At 45.7% G+C, this 19,204-nt stretch overlaps 1 protein-coding gene across 1 annotated transcript; it reads right to left on the bottom strand.

The window, feature by feature from the left end:
• Positions 1–4,143: 4,143 nt before the first annotated feature.
• Positions 4,144–5,047, bottom strand: LOC121969210 (protein LURP-one-related 8-like). Its single transcript, XM_042519172.1, has 2 exons — positions 4,765–5,047; positions 4,144–4,674 (listed from the first exon to the last, which is right to left on the bottom strand). Exons 1-2 carry the CDS (start codon positions 5,020–5,022, stop codon positions 4,327–4,329), a joined length of 606 nt encoding a protein of 201 aa, XP_042375106.1. The 5' UTR covers positions 5,023–5,047; the 3' UTR covers positions 4,144–4,326.
• Between the last annotated feature and the right edge of the window lie 14,157 nt (positions 5,048–19,204).

Raw genomic sequence — 19,204 nt, 5'->3', positions numbered from 1 at the left:
GAATATAATTTCTTTCAAATTCATCGCATTAAATTAAAATTTAGTATATTTTCTATCAAATTAAGTACTATTGTTTTTTCATCTTAATTAGATGAAAATATACTAGATTATCTTTAAATAGTACTTAATTGGATGAAAAATACATTAGATTATCTTTAAATAGAGCTAAATTTAGGAAGAATTATATTAAGCGAGAAAAAATTATACTCACAAAAAGTCCAAAAATGAGTATAATTCATCTTAAATTCGACATTTTAAACTAAAATTGAATATATTTTCTATCAAATTTAGCATGATTTTGTTCCTACTTAATATAATTCATCCTAAATTCAGTATCATTTAAAAATAATCTAGTATATTTTGTATCAAATTGAGCAAGACTCTTTTTTTTCACCTCAATTGGATGAAAAATATAGTAGATTATTTTTAAATAGTGTTCAATTGGATATAAAATATACTATATTCTCTTTAAATGATGCTGAATTTATGAGTAATTATATTAAGCGGGAAAAAAATTATGCTCAATTTGATAGCAAATATATTCGGTTATAGTTTAAAGTGTTAAATTTAAGAATAATTATACTCATTTTTAAACTTTTTGTATCTAAAAATATCAGTGGTAATTAGGTAACGATATTTGCACGAAGGAATTTAAGCAAACAAAACTTTGTATGTAAGGAGTAAAAATAAAGTTGGTTGGAGATGGAGACCGCATGTAAAGTTAAAGTTGTATTTAGGAATTTTTCTCCAATTTACCTAATTGCCCTCATATTTTTTTTAGATATAAAAAGTCTTAAAATGAGTATAATTTCTCTTAAATCTAGCATATTAAAATAAAATTCAGTATATTTTCTATCAAATTAAGCACGACTCTTTTTCCACCTCAATTGAATAAAAAATATACTAGATTTTCTTTAAATAGTGCTCAACTGAATAGAAAATATACTAGATTTTTTAAAAATGATGTTAAATTTAGGAAGAATTATATTAAGCGGGAAAAAATCATGCTCACAAAAAAGTCTAAAAATGAATATAATTCCTCTTAAATTCAATATTTTAAATTAAATCAAATATATTTTCTATCAAATTGAGTACGATTTTTTTCCACTTAATATAATTCCTTCTAAATTCAGCATCATTTAAAAAAAATCTAGTCTATTTTTTATCAAATTGAGTACGACTCTTTTTCCACCTCAATTGGATGAAAAATATATTAGATTCTTTTTAAATAATGTTCAATTAGATAGAAAATATACTAGATTCTCTTTAAATTGTGCTAAATTTATGAGTAATTATATTAAGTAAGAAAAAAATCGTACTTAATTTGATAAAAAAATATACTTGATTCTATTTTAAAGTGTTGAATTTTAAAATAATTATACTCATTTTTGGACTTTATGAGTGGTAATTAGATAACTATATTTGCATTAGGTAGTTGAAGCAAACCAAACTTTAGATAAAAAATAAGTTTCTTTTTAAATGAGGACGATATGTAACTTAAAGTTGTATTTAGGGATTTTTCTCCAATTTACCATTGATTTATTTGTGACTAATGTTCATGAATTAATTAATAAATTTCCTACCGACAAGTGTACTCGGAAAATAAAAGAATCTTCTTCCCCTTAGTTAATTTAATTTAACAGTCAGTTATACACTAACCTATAATTTACCTCTCTTTATCTAATCTTAGTAATACGGTGAATAACGTGGGGCCCCTAAAGTCGAGTCGAAATTAAGAAAGTTGATTGATGTGGCGGTCAAAGTCAAGTAGGGGTCAACACTCGAGGCTAGTACGATCATCTATCTTGACCGAGTGATTTGGCTGATCAGATCTACGTTGTTGGTCCGATCGAATTCTGAGTCCCTCAGGACCGATGAAATCTTGAGTTGCATTAGTTCCTTTTAGAGCTGAGTCAGGTGTTTAAGGCGAGTGGTCAGCCGATTAGATCGTAGGTCCAATCGGACATGCTAGGCATGTTGCTCGACCGAACGAGACTCTTTGGTCAAATGAATAGGCCGAGAGGAGGTCAAATCCTTGAGAGTGACATCATTCTTTAATCTGATCTGACCACATCTACAAACGAGATCTGATCGGACTATAAAGGGGACGCAGTCGGCTTGCCAACAAAACATATCGAGGGTTCATTAACCCAATGACCTAATATTCTCTTTTAGCGTTCTATGTAACTGTTGTCATAGAAACAAAGGATTATTCCCTGTGCATCCTTTATGAGGAAGTTTCTACTCTGCAAATCACAGTGATTGTGGGTCCATTTTCTAAAAGGTGGCAGAACGTTAGAAGGGTCAATCCTTTTTTGGTAATGTATTGAGATTTGTGTAGAAAATAAAAATAACACTATACAAGGAGGTTTCTATCTACAGGCACATGTACGTAAAAAATATACTAAGCAACCTAAGACACTTCGATTTCTATTGTTCATTATGTTTCTTTTCACTTTCGGTCATTTGTTTGATTAGAGTGTCGAAGTATCTATGCTGGGAACTCCTCCTTGGCCTCGTTACTAATGTTTTTTTCCTCTACTCTCTTTTTTGACACGTAAGATCACTCGACGCGCCTTCTAATTTCAGCTCATAGTCTTCTCACAGTCAACACCAAAACTACTTGCTTACTGTACCATCTTTCTTGATTCAAACAGAATCACTCGGGATCAACTTTGAGGCCGTGAGAAATATATGAAATTAACATAATTACCTGTTTTACGATAACGAATTCATTAAAAAAATTTATGGATATGAGAAATAAATAAATGCCCTACCGGTTTGCATAATAAATTCACCTACTGGCTTGCATAAGCGCGGTATCCACATGATTTTTCAATACAAATCGAGTGTTTATTTTGTTATTTTGCTGGCGTAGTTATGCATGCCTGTGACAAACAAAAATGGCCTGCTCAGATAAAATAATGAACATTAAATTATTGTTATCAAATAACTAAATACGATCTCCAACCAAATAATATTAATAATAGTAAAAAAAAAATCCTGATACGGGTAACAAAAATTGGAAACGAAGCGAACCAACCAAGTCATCTATGGGCTGGTTGAGCCCATATTTCGTGTTTAATTTGGGACGTCCATCAAGGTGATTAAAGATGACTATATTCGTCTTAGTATTTCTATTAATCCGTTCTAATTCAATAAAAAAAAAAGATAAAATATATTTAAATGTTTACGAGCTTCTAAATAAATATGATCATAAATTTACATATCAAATATTATTAAACTCGAATTTAACTTCAAAATCAATCTCGAACTTGACTCGTTAACTTGGTAGATTGTATTTTTTACTTTAATCGAGAATCGAATCATTTCCGAATAACTTAGCTCATTTACATTTAGATTAATATGATCATACATTCTTGCAGCAGAAACTCTGTAAATCAACTACTAAACGTAAAGTCGACTTTAAAATGGTCACATCGGTCAAAAGATATTTTAGCTTTCTAAATGGGCGCATCCAAGAAACAGATACGGAGTTGACTTTTTCACCCTGATGATCAATTCTAACCATAGATTTTTGGTTTCCGACCAAAACAAATCTTGGAAAGTTCTTGAGTTGTAAACTGAGAATCTTCCTGTATCCGCGTCATGCTATTGCAAGAGCCACACACTTGGAGTCGTTTCTTTGGTGTCTGCCAACTCACAAAATAAGAAAAATCATACAAAATTAAACAGCTTAAGAATCGTCAGTTCTTGAGAATCGACCCCTGACCATTACGTCAGAGATGTCATGCGTCCACCATCTGCGCTACGCCCTGGGAGCATCAAGCTCTCAATTCAAGCTTGACTTAAGCTTGGTTCAAGCTTGGTTTGAACTTGGTTTGAGCTTGGTTCGTTTAGATGTTATCAAACTCTCAATTCAAACTTGTTTGATTGTTAAACTTTTAATTGTTTGATTGATTATTAAGATTGATAAATTTAATTAATTTATTTTATTTTATTATTTAATTAACATATTGAAAAGAATTTTATTAATAAATATGGTTCGTGAATATTATTCACGTTAATAAACTGAACACACTTGTTTGTTTATCTTAACAAGTTGTTTAAGTTTGTTTATTTAATTAATCTTATATATATTGAATCAACATAAATAAATTTTTACTAAGTCGAGCACTAAACTTGTTCATGAATACTTGATTTATTTACCGCCCTAGACATAATTATTTTAAATGTGAAAATATTTATATGTACACGCAATTTTTATTATTTTTTTCAAGCCTTTTATTAACCATGATTCGATACTAAAAGAACACAAAACCATGGACAACCAAAAAGGCTTCTCCGGATCTCAGCCGTCGATTATCACCCAAACATCTGATCGAGCGCGATCACGAGGGCCATCGCGAGACACGCGTCGAAATCCGACTCGACCACGAGGCGAAACACGTCCCCGCCGAAGGCGGCGCCGCCGGCGGGCTCCTTCCGCCGGACCTCCGCCACCGCCCGCCGCCGCTCGTCGTAGACGCGGCAGCTCCGCCGAGCGTACGACCCTCTGATCTCGTACCCTCCGCCGCCCTGCTGCAGGCGGCGGGGCTTCACGTGCGCTAGCACCCCGCCGTGGCGGAGGCTCACCTGCCGCTCGACGGAGTAAACCGGGTCGACGGCGTCCTCGCCGTTAAATATCAGCCACGTCCCCCCAAGGCTCATCTTCTACAAATTAAGCAAATTAATCACTGAAAAATTATCCTTTAAACATATAATTTAGATCGAATAAGTAACTTCGTAAATGTACGTAAATACCCTTCGTCGGAGAGTGAGCAATGGGTTGCCGCAACTGTCCATGAGGACGAGCGCACCGACGGCGGAGCCATAGACGTCGACTCGAAAGACCAAATTGCCCTTCGAGTCGAAGACGGTGAACCCGCTGCAACCGAACAGCAACGACTTCCGCCACACCGTCAACGACACTTCGCCGCCGTCCTCCTTCGGGACGACGGAGGTCTTCGGTGGCCCGTCGGTCGAAGCGGCGGCCGTCGTGTTGGGATGGACCTTGGCCATGGAGAGTGATTATAGGAGAAGGAATCGGGGGAGGACTGAGAAGTCGGAGAGCAGCAATATATAGAGGTTAGTTGACAAAAATGCCCTTCGGAATGGTGGTATTTACTGACACGTGTGTAAATTACGTGGCTACAATTAATTGTACGTTTGAACGGTAAGACGTACATCTAAATATCTTACCAATTTTTTAAAAATAGTTAATGAGTTTAGATTATTGTCGATGGTCAAGAAACAAATCTTAATTAGAATTTAATAGTTGATTTTAATGAATTAATTAGTGATCGTGTCCGAAAACGATAAAGATAACTGGCTATGAATGTGATTCGGTGGTTGATCATGTGAAAACTCCACTCTACCTTGCGAAACAAAAGACGTTAGTGTCGGGCTAGAGAAGGGGTTCCGGTGTTGACCCTCCGACGTTTAAGTCAATCACCATAATAGTAGAAGAATAGTAAAAATTGTAGCAATAAGAGTGTGATCGCAGAATAACGTATACTTCCTCCGATGCATGAACCCTCTATTTATATGGTGGCTCTGTAGCATACGTGCACGCCTATCAAAGCACGTGCACGTTTCCTCATTTTTCCTATGCATGAAAAGATAAGTCAAAAAAATATCTTTGACACCATTTCGTAACAGGGCATGTAAATCCCTGATATGATAGTGGAAGCTTCCGTCATACGATTTGCTTATTGACCATGTCTTGCTACCAGCGACACTAACTTCCAGAAGGATACAATCAGCTAAACAAGGGATCCCACTGTTTGGTCGAGCGGGGGGAACCGCTTGGCCAGGATTCCCTACCCCATCACTCTGGGTTGTTCTTCTCCACGATCGCTCGACTCAATAGGGTGTTCCTCATACGGCTGGACAAACTGTCCGGTTGGACTATTACATATAGAGTCGTCACAGTTACGAATATCTGTTCTCCTCTCTTTAGTCGTTTGACTATCTGGTCGATGCATATCGCCTAGCCGAATGAGCGATATGGTCGAACCAACCTCCAGGTGACATTATGATACTGGACCCTCCTTTCACTAAGTGGGCGGTCATGCTCGATCAGACTCTTCAGGCCCAATCAGCCCGTTGCCCCCCGCTCAGTCAACTCTGGTAACTTGACGATTATATGTTATTGATCATCTTAACTTTGACCTCTACGTTAACTACTTTTCTCACCTTTGACTCATCTTATGGACTCCTTTTACCACCGCATCAATGAGTTTCAAAGAATTTTTTAGATATGAACTTGAAATCGAGTAATTAAATGAGCTTAAGAAGGAAAACAACAGATAATGAACGCATAAAAATAATTATGGGGCTCTGGCCGGTTCGGTTTATCATGTTAGCTCTTAAGAAGCATAATTAATGGTTAATTAATGGCATAAGCTACTTGTTTCGCTAGAACCATGCCAATCGCTTTCCATTTAAACCGATCGGACCGACCTTCTACTTGTCTCGTTCAATCCACATCATGAGTCGAGTCGAGAAAGGGTTCGACTATTTTGCTTCTATAACCTACTCATGTGTTCATAGATGTGTGGCAAAATCTCCACCTCAACATGGTCAAACCCAAACAGTGTGCCAAATTAGGACAGGATTAATTATATTAATCACATACATTCACTTTGATTTTTCAAAAGTTCATGAATCACAAAGGCGTGCTGCATCGCCACTCCTTGACCAAATTATTACTACCACTCAAACTTGCACCCCATAACAATTTTTATTTTAAAAAAATAAAATAAATAAATAAATAAAAATATTGGTCTACACAAAAATCCAAAAATTAGGATGCAAATGCATCCCTTTTCCTAGACAAAATCATTACCACCACCCTAATGATTCTACCTAAAAGGTGGTTAATTAGCTCGGATTTCTAATCAATGCACCCCAAGAAAACAACATTAGGGATAGTTTAACTTAATGTTAATTATCTCCAACTAATGGGTGCTTATTTGTGATTAGGCAGAATTCCTTGAACCCCTAGAAAGTAGGCGACATGTTTGGACATGTTAACCCCCCTTGACCACATAGATTAGCTACATAATTAGCTAGGAGCAATGAGTGCTAATTATGCCAATCCCAAAGTAGTGTAGCTTATTCGAGTGGAAATATACAATTGCTTAGTATATAATACTAGACTATTTTTAATTAAATAAGTTATACAAAGTTTTATTCTATTATGTAATTAATTAATCATTATTAGGTTATGTGACAAACTTAAAATCATAAATTCTTGAGGCATGTCCTATTGTGTATATGGTTTTTGTTAAGTTTTAGGGTTAATAACTTTAAGTCCCCTTGAATTTTATAGCGAGTTACATTTTGCCCCCCTCTATTTAAAAAACTACACTCAACCCTCCTTTGACATGAAGTAAAAAAAAGGAAAAAAAAAAGTAAATAACCAAAATAACCCTAATCAAAATGACTTCTACAAAGAAAATGAAAAATAAAAATAAAAATCTTATAAAACCGTTAAAAGCTTAACTTTAACTCAACCTGATTTATATATAAGTTCAAAATCTCACTTTGTTTCTAGAAAAATATCCTCATAAAATTCATATATGTACTAACATAAATAACAGAAAAATAGTAACTTTGAATTCTAAATTAATGAATCAAAATTAAATAAAAATAGAATAAAATTTATCATTAAAAATAAAAAATAAAGACCATTTATGATTTAGAAAAAAATCATCTTTTTAATTTTTACCCTGATCCTGTCCGAACCAGAAGTCAACAGACGCTGGGCACGTGACGCTCCAAGGCTCGCTGATGTAGGTCTCCAACTAGTGTCGAGATGCTCCGGCTATCCTGCACAGAAGTCGAGCCGGGAAGGGGATTCCCAGCGACGACCCTCCGACGCTCAAGTCAGGTAAATCACGATGAACAAGGTGGCTCCAGAAGTCTCAGAGTACATACCAGAATCCCTTGTCGATGAAACCTGAGGTTCTTTATATAGAGCTGTGAAAGGTTTGGGCACGCGTACCAAGGTGCATAAGTGTCCCCTGTCCTATCCTAGGTATGCGGCTGTCAGAAAGCTTACCTGTCCTTTCCTAGGTACGCGGCTGTCAGAAAGTTTACCTGACCCATATCGCTACAGTCAGAGCATGCCCTCGATGGGACAGCAGAATCCCCTGTCACAAGATTTGGAGCATGACACACACGTGAAACCTACAGGTTGTCAGAGAAAGAAATCCTCTGGCCCTTTCCTTTGCTCCAAACTTGTAGTCCGAGCGGAAAGATACCTAAACATCCGACCGGACATCCGCAGTGGTTTACTTGTGCTTGTGGAGACTAACAAACAGGGTGCTTTATCGTGATCGGTCAAAGGTCAGCTCGGCCTACGACCTTTAATCGAAGCGAACCCCGATTTGACAGGTGCCTACCAACTATAAGTGCAACCGGCCGGACCCTTCCGGGTACTCCATCGGCCGGCCGGCAGTCCAGTCGGACCGACCATCTATGGCCGTCCGTCCGGCCGGACCACACTCTCGCGGGTGTTCCGGTGACTTCCACTTGGCGTTGACTTTGCGAGAAGGGGCGCGCTTACTACCGGATCACTTGCCTTCCTTCAAGTCTAGTCGAAGGAGGCGATAGTCCGACTGATGGATCGTGAGTCTAGCCGAACGGCTCTTCCATGCTAATCTCCTCCGCCCGGTCAGCGGCAGAGCTATCCTTGAATGAATCAATGATGGCTTTCGCCGGATCTCCTCGCGTTCTGCGCCAATCTTCGACATCAATGTCGATCATACCTTCATTAAATGCTCCGAATGATTGACTGCCACGTGGAGCAATGCCATCAGAGTACGGAGGCGGTTGCATGATATTTTGATGTGACCGAAGCAATTCGAAATAAACGGCTAGATGTATGCATTGATTCCCGTGACCTGGATCCGACGGTGGAGGCCGACCGGCCCTCACCCTATAAATTCTTCGTTTCCTTCTCGCCTTCACACGCCTCCGTTACCTCTACTGTTGCTCTCTGCGCTGTGGAGCTCCGGCGATCTTGTTGCTGCCTTCTGACGCTCTCCGGCGCCTTTCCTCGATTCATCTCCCCTCAGTAAGGTTTTAGATCTATCCTCCTTCCTTTCCGGTATCTAATCCGTATTTCTTCCCCTAGCTCGAGTCTTTGAAATTCCATTCCTTCGTCTTTGGAACTTCCTTTTGATTTCTTCTGCCCCGATCATGGCCAGTTCTTCTCATCCCAGAACAATCCTAGCCCATGGTATACTACCATCGCGATCTCGTTTCAACAACGGATTTTGATATTTTTGAAATCCCGAGGATATCGAAGTTCGCCTAGCTGGTCCTGCCGCTCGGCCACACAGACCGCCGCACGGTGGTTTCTGTGTCTTCGCGACCAATTTACCGCCGGTCTGCGGTTCCCCGTCCATCCTTTTATAGCAGACGTCTGCAATTATTTTGGCGTGCCGCTCGGAAGTTTAGTACCAAACACCTTCCGTCTCCTCTGCGGCGTTGTCGTTTTGTTCAAGATTCACAACATTCCCTCCGACCGGAGGTCTTCTTTATTTCTATTATCCTAAGCAAGCCGAGCGCACCTTTATGTTCCAAGCTCGGCCCGGTTTGGTCTTCTTCAATAAACTACCCACTTCCAATAAACATTGGAAGGACTATTATTTCTACCTCCGCATGCCCACACCAAACTTTCCGACCCAGGGCAAGTCACCTACCTCCCTCCCGAATCAAGAAATTCAAGACCGACCGACTATCTTCACGCAAATGTACTAGCCCACGACTTGACATCAACAAGCTTCTTCACGAGGGAGTGATGTACAGGTTGAGTCCTATACGGACCCCACTTCCGACCGTCGGTAAGAACTTTGCTTTGGCACTTGCTTTAATTGCTAACCGATTTCTTTTCTCTTCATGCAGTGACATCGCCATGGACTCGGTGATGGCCGGCGTTCTAAAGAGAAAGGCAGCGGCTGGAGGTCGTGGCACCAAAGAAATGAAGGCGCTGGGTATTCAACCGGTCGGTTCTCACGAAGGAGAGAGCGGCACCAGGCTGAATCGGCCGCTCAGGCCTCTCAACAACAGGCGACCAGCGGCCCCCGTTCGGGAGGAGGATCACCGCTGCAAAAGAGACGCCGAGTGGAGACCCCGCTACGCTCGGCTACCTCCGCGGTCCAACCCTCTGACCGGGCCGCCGTGAAAGGGAAGGCACCGTGCTCGAGACCATTTCATCCGACCGGACGCCTTCTGGGGACGAGCCGACCGCTCCGGTCGAGGCCACTCCGGCGACACTCTCCCCCGCTGCTCACCCAACGTTCGACCATCCATTCGCGGTCTTCGCGCCTTCGCCGGGGCGATCCGGCACGGCCCACGGGTTACTCTTCATCTTCCGATGAAGAGTTGCTAAGCTGACCGGACGACCGTGCCCGAGCACACTGTTACTTTGAAAGGGCCCCTCGCCGAGATGTGGGCCGACGCTCGGGCGCGCGTAGCACTGATCCCTCTCCAGAACTTAGCCAACAGCCACATGCAAGCGGCTACGGGGGTAAGTTCTTCGTTGTTTTTTGTTTTTTGTTTTACCTAAAATATTTCCGCTCGGCTTCTAACAACTGCGCCTTCTCGTTTCAGAGGTGGGTGGAAGAGATAGCAGTTTCCAACCGTCTGGCTATGGCGGACGAGGAGATAAGGCAACTGCGGGCGGCAGGTGGTCCGAGCGGCTCCCAAGGACCTTCCTACTCCGAGCTGCAAAAAGAGCTGAAGAAAACTCAAACTCTGCTAGCTGCTGAGCAGAAGAAAACAGCTGATCAGGCCCACGCCCTAGCCGAGTCCGAGCGACAGGTCAAGTCGCTTGACACAAAGATAACTCTGGCCACCACTCGGAAGAACACAGCCATCTCCGATCTGGAGAAGAAAAACGTGGAGGCCCGGGGCCTGGAGTTGAAGATAAAGGAGCTGACGGAGCAGCTCGATCGGGAGAAGGCAGGCCGCTCGGCCGATGCGGAGGAGATTGAACGTCTGAATGAGGCCCTGACAAGCTCCCAGGCAACCTTCAAGGAATACCAGGATGCCGAGCCGAGCCGAGTCGCCGCTCTCCGACAAAGTTACATCCGATCGCCCGAGTTCTCGGAGAAAATTTGCGAGCGGATGTACTCGGCTTTCGACCTGGCAATTACGGCCACTATGACCTATCTGAAGTCGAAGGGCCTTCTTCCGGAGTCCACCAATATTCCAGCCGGCGATCAAGTGGAGCTCCTGAGCAACATTCCGAGGGACCTCTACGATTACATCGAGTAATTTTTGTAATTTCGCCGCTCGGCTGAACATGAACCTTTTTGTACTTAGGCCACTCGACCTAAGGTCCTAATTTTAATGAAATGCTTTCCTTTCGTGTACTCTATCTTTTTGCACTGTTCCCTGGCTAACACTTGTACGGTCCGCTCGTCTTCTATCACATCATACCTTGGGCATTCGAGGTGCATTCTTCCAGAATGAAGTGTTTTCCCCAGCTCTTCCGTCCGGCCGAATATCAATCTGGGCTACTAGCCAGAATCGCTCGCTATAAGCCGATCCGAACCTTTTATACCTCGAGTCCGATCGGAAAATAGCTTCGGTCTGACAATCGGCGGGGAATACGGATAATCGCAATGTCGACGATATTCCGCTCGGATTATTTATAGACGCCGGCTCGTCTCTTGATTTGTAACGACGGAGCTCGTCGGCGGATAGCCGGTCGGCGCGGCTCGATCTTTAACGACGGAGCTCGTCGGCGGATATCGATCGGGGCGGCTCTCGATCTTTGACGACTCGTCGGTATTCCGCCGGAGGGTTTATAGACGCCCGCCTCTTGATCTTTAACGACGGTGCTCGCGGTCTTCCGCCGGAGGGTTTATAGACGGCTCGTCTCTTGATCTTTAACGACGGTGCTCGTCGGTCTTCCGCCGGGGGTTTATACGCCGGCTCGTCTCTTGATCTTTAACGACGGTGCTCGTCGGCGGATATTTATAGCCGGTCGCGGGCTCTCGATCTTTAACGACGGAGCTCGCGGTCTTCCGCTCGGAGGGTTTATAGACGCCTCGTCTCTTGATCTTTAACGACGGTGCTCGCGGTCTTCCGCCGGAGGGTTTATAGACGCGGCTCGTCTCTTGATCTTTAACGACGGTGCTCGTCGGCGGATATTTATAGCCGGTCGGCGGCTCGATCTTTAACGACGGAGCTCGCCGGTCTTCCGCCGGAGGGTTTATAGACGCCGCCTCTTGATCTTTAACGACGGTGCTCGTCGGTCTTCCGCCCGAGGGTTTATAGACGCCGGCTCGTCTCTTGATCTTTAACGACGGTGCTCGTCGCGGATATTTATAGCCGGTCGGTGGCTCTGCGGTTTAACGTCTGGGCTAGACGGCCGTCAAGGCTAATTTTGACACTTCCGTTCGGAGTTGCTTTTCGCCTTTCCCCCAGCTTGGATAATGCCCTCCTGGCCGCACGGCTCAGGATCTACTTCATCGAGTATTTTGGCTCGGATAATATACCTCCGTTCGAAGGGTACGGGGCCTTCGATCTTCGAGCGTTCGGCTTGACCAATTTAATTCCGGCCGAACGGCACGGGTTATTTGCTTACGAGTCTAACCACATAAACCTCCCGGCCGATCGGCCTGGAGGCCTTCGCGCTACGATGATAATGCCTTATATTCGCTCCTTTGACTTTTCATCTCTGCATTTCAAGTATTTAGTTGAAAAATGAAATACACAGGGTGATTTACAGTGATACACCTTTCACCCTGCCCGGTAAGGCTGGAGGTGGTTCGCGCTCCACGGTCTATCTAGCTGCCGTCCGTCCTCATCCTCCAGATAATACGCGCCCGAGCGGAGCTTCTCGATGATTTTGAAAGGGCCTGCCCATGGCGCTTCAAGCTTGCCGACGTCGCCGACCGGCTTGACTTTCTTCCAGACGAGATCGCCGACTTGGAACGACCTGGGAATTACGCGCCGGTTGTAGTTTTGCTTCATCCGCTGACGGTACGCCATCAGCCGAACGGACGCCTTTGCCCTCTCCTCTTCTACCAAGTCCAGCTCTATGTTTCTTCGTTCGGTGTTGTCATCATCATAGTTCTGGATCCTGGCTGACTCAACGCCTACTTCGACCGGTATGACAGCCTCACCGCCATATACCAAATGGAACGGTGTGACTCCCGTCCCTTCTTTTGGCGTCGTTCGGATAGCCCACAAGACGCTCGGCACTTCATCCGGCCAACTCCCTCCCAAATGGTCGAGCCGAGCGCGCAGAATACGAAGAATTTCCCGGTTGGCGACCTCAGCTTGACCGTTGCTCTGAGGATAGGCCACGGACGTGAAATGTTGCTCGATGCCGTAGCTTTGGCACCAATCCTCCAACATCTTCCCTGTGAACTGCCGCCCGTTGTCGGACACCAGTCGGCGAGGGATGCCGAACCGACAAATGATGTGCTGCCAGATGAATTTTTTAACCATTTGCTCAGTGATCTTTGCCAGCGGCTCGGCCTCCACCCACTTGGAGAAATAATCTACCGCCACTAGTAAAAATTTCCTCTGCCCGGTCGCCATCGGAAATGGACCCACAATATCCATTCCCCACCGATCGAACGGACAGGAGATGGTTGATGCCTTCATCTCCTCTGCCGGTCGGTGGGAGAAGTTGTGATACTTCTGGCATGAAAGGCATGTAGATACTGTCCGAGCGGCATCTACTTGTAAAGTTGGCCAAAAGTATCCGGCCAAGAGGATCTTCTTGGCTAACGAGCGTCCGCCCGGATGACCTCCACATGATCCTTGATGTACTTCACGGAGGATGTAAGTTGAGTCCTCCGAGCTCACACATTTTAGCAGAGGACGCGAGAAAGCTTTCTTGTAAAGCTGATCTCCGATGAGTGTAAACCGACCGCTCTTCTTCCGAGGAGCCGGGCCGCATATTCATCGGATGGTGTGGTGCCCGAACGGAGGAATTCTATAATAGGTGTCCTCCGGTCACTTGGAAACGCGAGGCCTTGCATCCGGTCGACATGCGCCACCATCAGCGTTTTTTCAATTGGTCACTGGCGACCGGCGTATTGAGCTCGCGAGTTTGGCCAACTCATCGGCCACCGGTTCTCCGCTCGGGATCTTCTGGATAAGCACTTCTCGGAAAGTAGCTTTGAGTTTTTCAAAGGCCTCAGCGTAGAGTTTAAGCCGAACACAGTTGATTTCAAAGGTGCCGGAAAGTTGCTGAGCGGCCAACTGTGAATCCGAATAGAGAGTTACCCGACCGGCCCCCACATGTCGTGCCGCCTGTAATCCGGCTATAAGGGCCTCATACTCTGCCTCATTGTTGGTGGCCTTGTAGTCCAGCCGGACGGATAGGTGCATCTTTTCTTCTTGCGGTGAGATAAGTAATATCCCAATTCCGCCTCCGAGTCGAGTGGAAGACCCATCCACATATATCTTCCACAGAGCTTCCGGCTCGGGCCTCTGCACTTCGGTCACAAAATCAGCCAAGGATTGGGCTTTAATCGCCGAGCGGGGCTGGTACTGGATGTCAAACTCGCTTAATTCTGTCGTCCACTTGATAAGCCGTCCGGACGCTTCTGGATTCAACAGGACTCTTCCGAGTGGACTGTTCGTCCGGACAATGATTGTGTGGGCCAAGAAATACGGTCGAAGTCGCCGAGCGGCTAGAACCAATGCCAAGGCCAACTTCTCGAGCCCGGTGTAGCGAGATTCAGCATCTTTCAAAATATGGCTCAGAAAATACACCGGCTGCTCTTCGCCGCTCGCCCTCACAAGTGCTGAGCCTACAGCATGTTCAGTTGACGACAAATACATATACAGTGACTCACCTCCGATCGGCTTGGCCAGTACAGGCAGGGAATTCAGATATGTTTTCAACTCTTCAAATGCTCGGTCACACTCTTCGTTCCACTGGAACTTAGTAGCTCTGCGTAGGATCTTGAAGAATGGCAGGCTCCGGTCGGCTTTGGAGATGAATCTGGACAAAGCAGTTATCCGACCGGTCAACCGTTGCACTTCCCTTGTGTTTCTGGGAGGAAGCATGTCTTGCAGAGCTTTCACCTTGTTGGGATTTGCTTCGATCCCCCGCTCGGTCACTATATACCCCAAGAAACGCCCTCCTTTAGCTCCGAACAGGCATTTCTGGGGATTTAGCTTGACTCCATATTTGCGCAGTGTTCGGAAGGTTTCTTCCATATCCTTGAAAAGATCGGCCGCTCGGACGGATTTGATAAGAATGTCGTCCACGTAAACTTCCAGGTTCCGCCGATCTGCTCCTTGAATACCTTGTTCATCAAGCGCCGATAGGTGGCCCAGATTCTTCAATCCGAACGGCATCACATTGTAGCAATATGTGCCAGCCGTTACGAAGCTCACCTTTTCTTGATCTTCGGCGGTACCGTGATAGCCCGGTAGGCGTCGAGCATGCAATTAACTCACACCGTAGAGAGTCCACCGGCTGATCTATCCGGCAGGAGGATAAAAATCTTTGGGACATGCTTTGTTTAAGTCCCGAAAGTCAATGCAAACTCGCCACTTGCCGCCCGGCTTGGAGACCAATACCACGTTGGCTAGCCAGCTCGGGAACTGCACCTCGCGTATGTGGCCGGCCTCCAGAAGTTTCTCTACTTCCGCCCGGATTATGGCATTCTGCTCGGCGCTAAAATCTCTTTTTTTCTGCTTTACTGGCCGAGCGTCAGGTCGGACATGCAACTCATGTTGCGCTAGGCTTGGCGAAATTCCGGGCAACTCGTGTGTCGACCAAACAAAGACATCATGATTTTGCTGGAGGCATTGGATCAGCTTCTTCTTCTGTTTTTCCTCTAGATCTGAGGCGATGAAAGTGGTGGCCTCCGATCGGGTCGGATGGATCTGAACTTCCTCCTTTTCATCATAAATTAAAGCAGGAGGTTTCTCGGTTATGGCGTGTACCTCGATTCGGGGGACCTTCCGAGCGGAAGAAGCTTCTGCTCGGATCATCTCTATATAGCAACGCCGAGCTGCTAGTTGATCTCCCCGCACTTCTCCAACTTTGTCCTCCACGGGAAATTTTATCTTCTGGTGGAAGGTTGAGACAACCGCTGGAATTCGCCGAGCGTCGGTCGTCCCAAAATGACGTTGTAGGATGAGGGAGAGTCAACCACCACGAAGTTTGTTGTCCTGGTCCTCCTGAGCGGTTCTTCTCCCAGTGAGGTGGCCAACCGGATTTGTCCGACCGGCTGAACTTCATTGCCCGTAAACCCGTAGAGCGGGTCGTCATTGGAAGCAGCTCGGCTCGATCAATTTGCAGCTGATCGAACGCCTTCTTGAATAGTATGTTGACCGAGCTCCCTGTGTCAACAAATATGCGGTGAATGGTGTAATTTGCTATTACCGCTTTAATGAGCAGCGCGTCGTCGTGGGGTACTTCTACTCCTTCCAAGTCTCCGGGCCCGAAGGCTACAGCCGACCGCGTGGATCTGCAGCTGCCGGACGCCCGCCTTTCTTGCTCGGTTGGAGTCTCCTCCGGTCGGCCCACCAGCAATAACGTTGATTTCGCCCCGGGAAGTATTGCTCCTGTTTTCTTCCTCCCGAGTGGATGGTCGGGACCGTTCCCTGGACGTCCGGCGACTTTCCTGTCTTGGGGATCTATGCCGATCGGACGTATGGTGATGTCGCCTCTCTATGCGGGCCCGGTCGGCTTCCTGGGTCCTTTGCCTCGTGTTGAGGGGAGGAGACCGTCGTTCGGTTCTCCGGGGAACAGGATTGGACACAAAGGGAAGGCTTCGGCAATCCCTCGTGTTGTGCGTATCCGTTTGGTGGAATTTGCAGAACATTGGGGTCCACCTCTTCTTTGGCTTGGGCCGAGCGGCAGCCACTTCTTGCACGTGCGATCTGGTGTGGGGAGATCGAATTGCTTCAGCCCTTGGTCCTCTAGGTGGTTGCTGAGCGGAGTGCTGCTTCCGCTCGGCATGAACAAGTGCACGCTCGGTTGGAGCTTCTTTTTTCCGAGCGGCTTGCGCTTCTTCCACGTTTATGTATTCGTTGGCCCGATGTAGCATGTGATCATAGTCTCGGGGCGGCTTTCGGATGAGCGACCTGAAGAAGTCCCCATCAACAAGGCCTTGTGTGAAGGCGTTCATCATCGTTTCCGATGTGGCTGTTGGGATGTCCATCGCCACTTGGTTGAATCGCTGGATGTAAGCTCGAAGCGATTCTTTTGGTTCTTGCTTGATGGCGAACAAGCTAACGCTTGTTTTCGATAACGCCAACCGGCGAAGTGGTGGAGGAAGGCCGTTCGGAAGTCCTGAAGCTTGTGATAGATCCGTCCGGCAACCTCACCACCGTGGGCCGATCCCAGGCGTGGTAAGGAAGACTCGACACTTCACTCCATCGGTGTATTGGTGGAGCGTGGCGGTTATCAAACTTACCCAAATGATCATCCGGTCCGTTGTTCCATTATACTCGCCGATCGTAGGGGGCACGTAGTGCTTGAGAGGATCTCGCAGAATGGCTTCCGAAAATTGGCGGTTGGTCCGCTCGGGAGATCCGTCCGGGGAGCTTTCCCTTCCTGTCACCCCGCCTTGGCATTTCATCCGAGGAAGATCCTATATCTCTTCGGGTGGCGTGGCTCCAGGGATAAGGCCCGGTGGAATGCGACGGTGGTCGGAGGTGCTTCCGCTCGGCCACCATGTCGCTTGTTGCTCCCTCCGCTCGGCGGATGCTTTTGCTTTGCTCCACGAGTTTGGCGGCCCTTATCTCGACCAGAGCGCCGAGTTCCTCCCTTGAAAGCGCCACCGTGTGCTGCCGTCCAGCCTCGTCCGCTCGGATGCGGGAGCGTTCCCACAGACGGCGCCAATTTGATCCTGTCCGAACCGAAGTCAACAGACGCTGGGCACGTGACGCTCCAAGGCTCGCTGATGTAGGTCTCCAACTAGTGTCGAGATGCTCCGGCTATCCTGCACAGAAGTCGAGCCGGGAAGGGATTCCAGTGACGACCCTCCGACGCTCAAGTCGGGTAAATCACGATGAACAAGGTGGCTCCAGAAGTCTCAGAGTACATACCGTAATCCCTTGTCGATGAAACCCGAGGTTCTTTATATAGAGCTGTGAAAGGTTTGGGCACGCGTACCAAGGTGCATAAGTGTCCCCGGTCCTATCCTAGGTATGCGGCTGTCGAAAGCTTACCTGTCCTTTCCTAGGTACGCGGCTGTCAGAACCATATCGCTACAGTCAGAGCATGCCCTCGATGGGACAGCAGAATCCCCTGTCACAAGATTTGGAGCATGACACACACGTGAAACCTACAGGTTGTCAGAGAAAGAAATCCTCTGGCCCTTTCCTTTGCTCCAAACTTGTAGTCCGAGCGGAAAGATACCTAAACATCCGACCGGACATCCGCAGTGGTTTACTTGTGCTTTGTGGAGACTAACAAACAGGGGTGCTTTATGACTGTGATCGGTCAAAAGGTCAGCTCGGTCTATGACCTTTTTAACTGAGCGTCGGAACCCCGATTTGACAGGGTGCCTACCAACTATAAGTGCAAACCGGCCGGACCCTTCCGGGTACTCGATTCCATCGGCCGGCCGGCAGTCCAGTCGGACCGACCATCTATGGCCGTCCGTCCGGTCGGACCACACTCTCCTCTGGGTGGGCGGCTGTTCCGGTGACTTCCACTTGGCGTTGACTTTGCCAGAGAAGGGGGGGGCCCGCTCTTACTACCGGATCATACCCAAAAGTAAATTTTCATTTCAAAACAACAGCTTTTTGAAACGAAAAGTATTTTTAGCTGCTTTGAAATAAAAATTTACCTTTGGACAAAAATTAAAAGAGTGATTTTTTTTCTAAATCGTCAAAGGGTCTTCATTTTATTTTTTTAATGATAAATTTTGTTCCATCTTCATTTAATTTTGATTCATTAATTTAGAATTTTAGCTCTTTTTTATTTGGTAAAATGAGTTTTTGATTGATTAACACTTTTAGAGTTGTTGTTTTTCTGTTGTTTATACTGGTGCATGTATTGTGGCATAAGAAAAAGGCGAATGCGCTCGCCCCAGCACCCCCGCCAACCCGTCCCAGGGCCAACACGAAGGAGGTAAATTTATACCGGTGCATGTATGAATTTTGTGAAAATATTTTTTCTAGAAACAAGTGAAATTTTGGACCTATATATAAATCAGATTTGGTTAAGGTTAAGCTTTCAATGATCTTATGG

The sequence above is a fragment of the Zingiber officinale genome, chromosome 4A (genome assembly GCF_018446385.1).
Source record: "Zingiber officinale cultivar Zhangliang chromosome 4A, Zo_v1.1, whole genome shotgun sequence".
In the NCBI taxonomy this organism is placed as follows: domain Eukaryota; kingdom Viridiplantae; phylum Streptophyta; class Magnoliopsida; order Zingiberales; family Zingiberaceae; genus Zingiber; species Zingiber officinale.
This window is presented reverse-complemented; position numbering and strand designations above follow the sequence as displayed.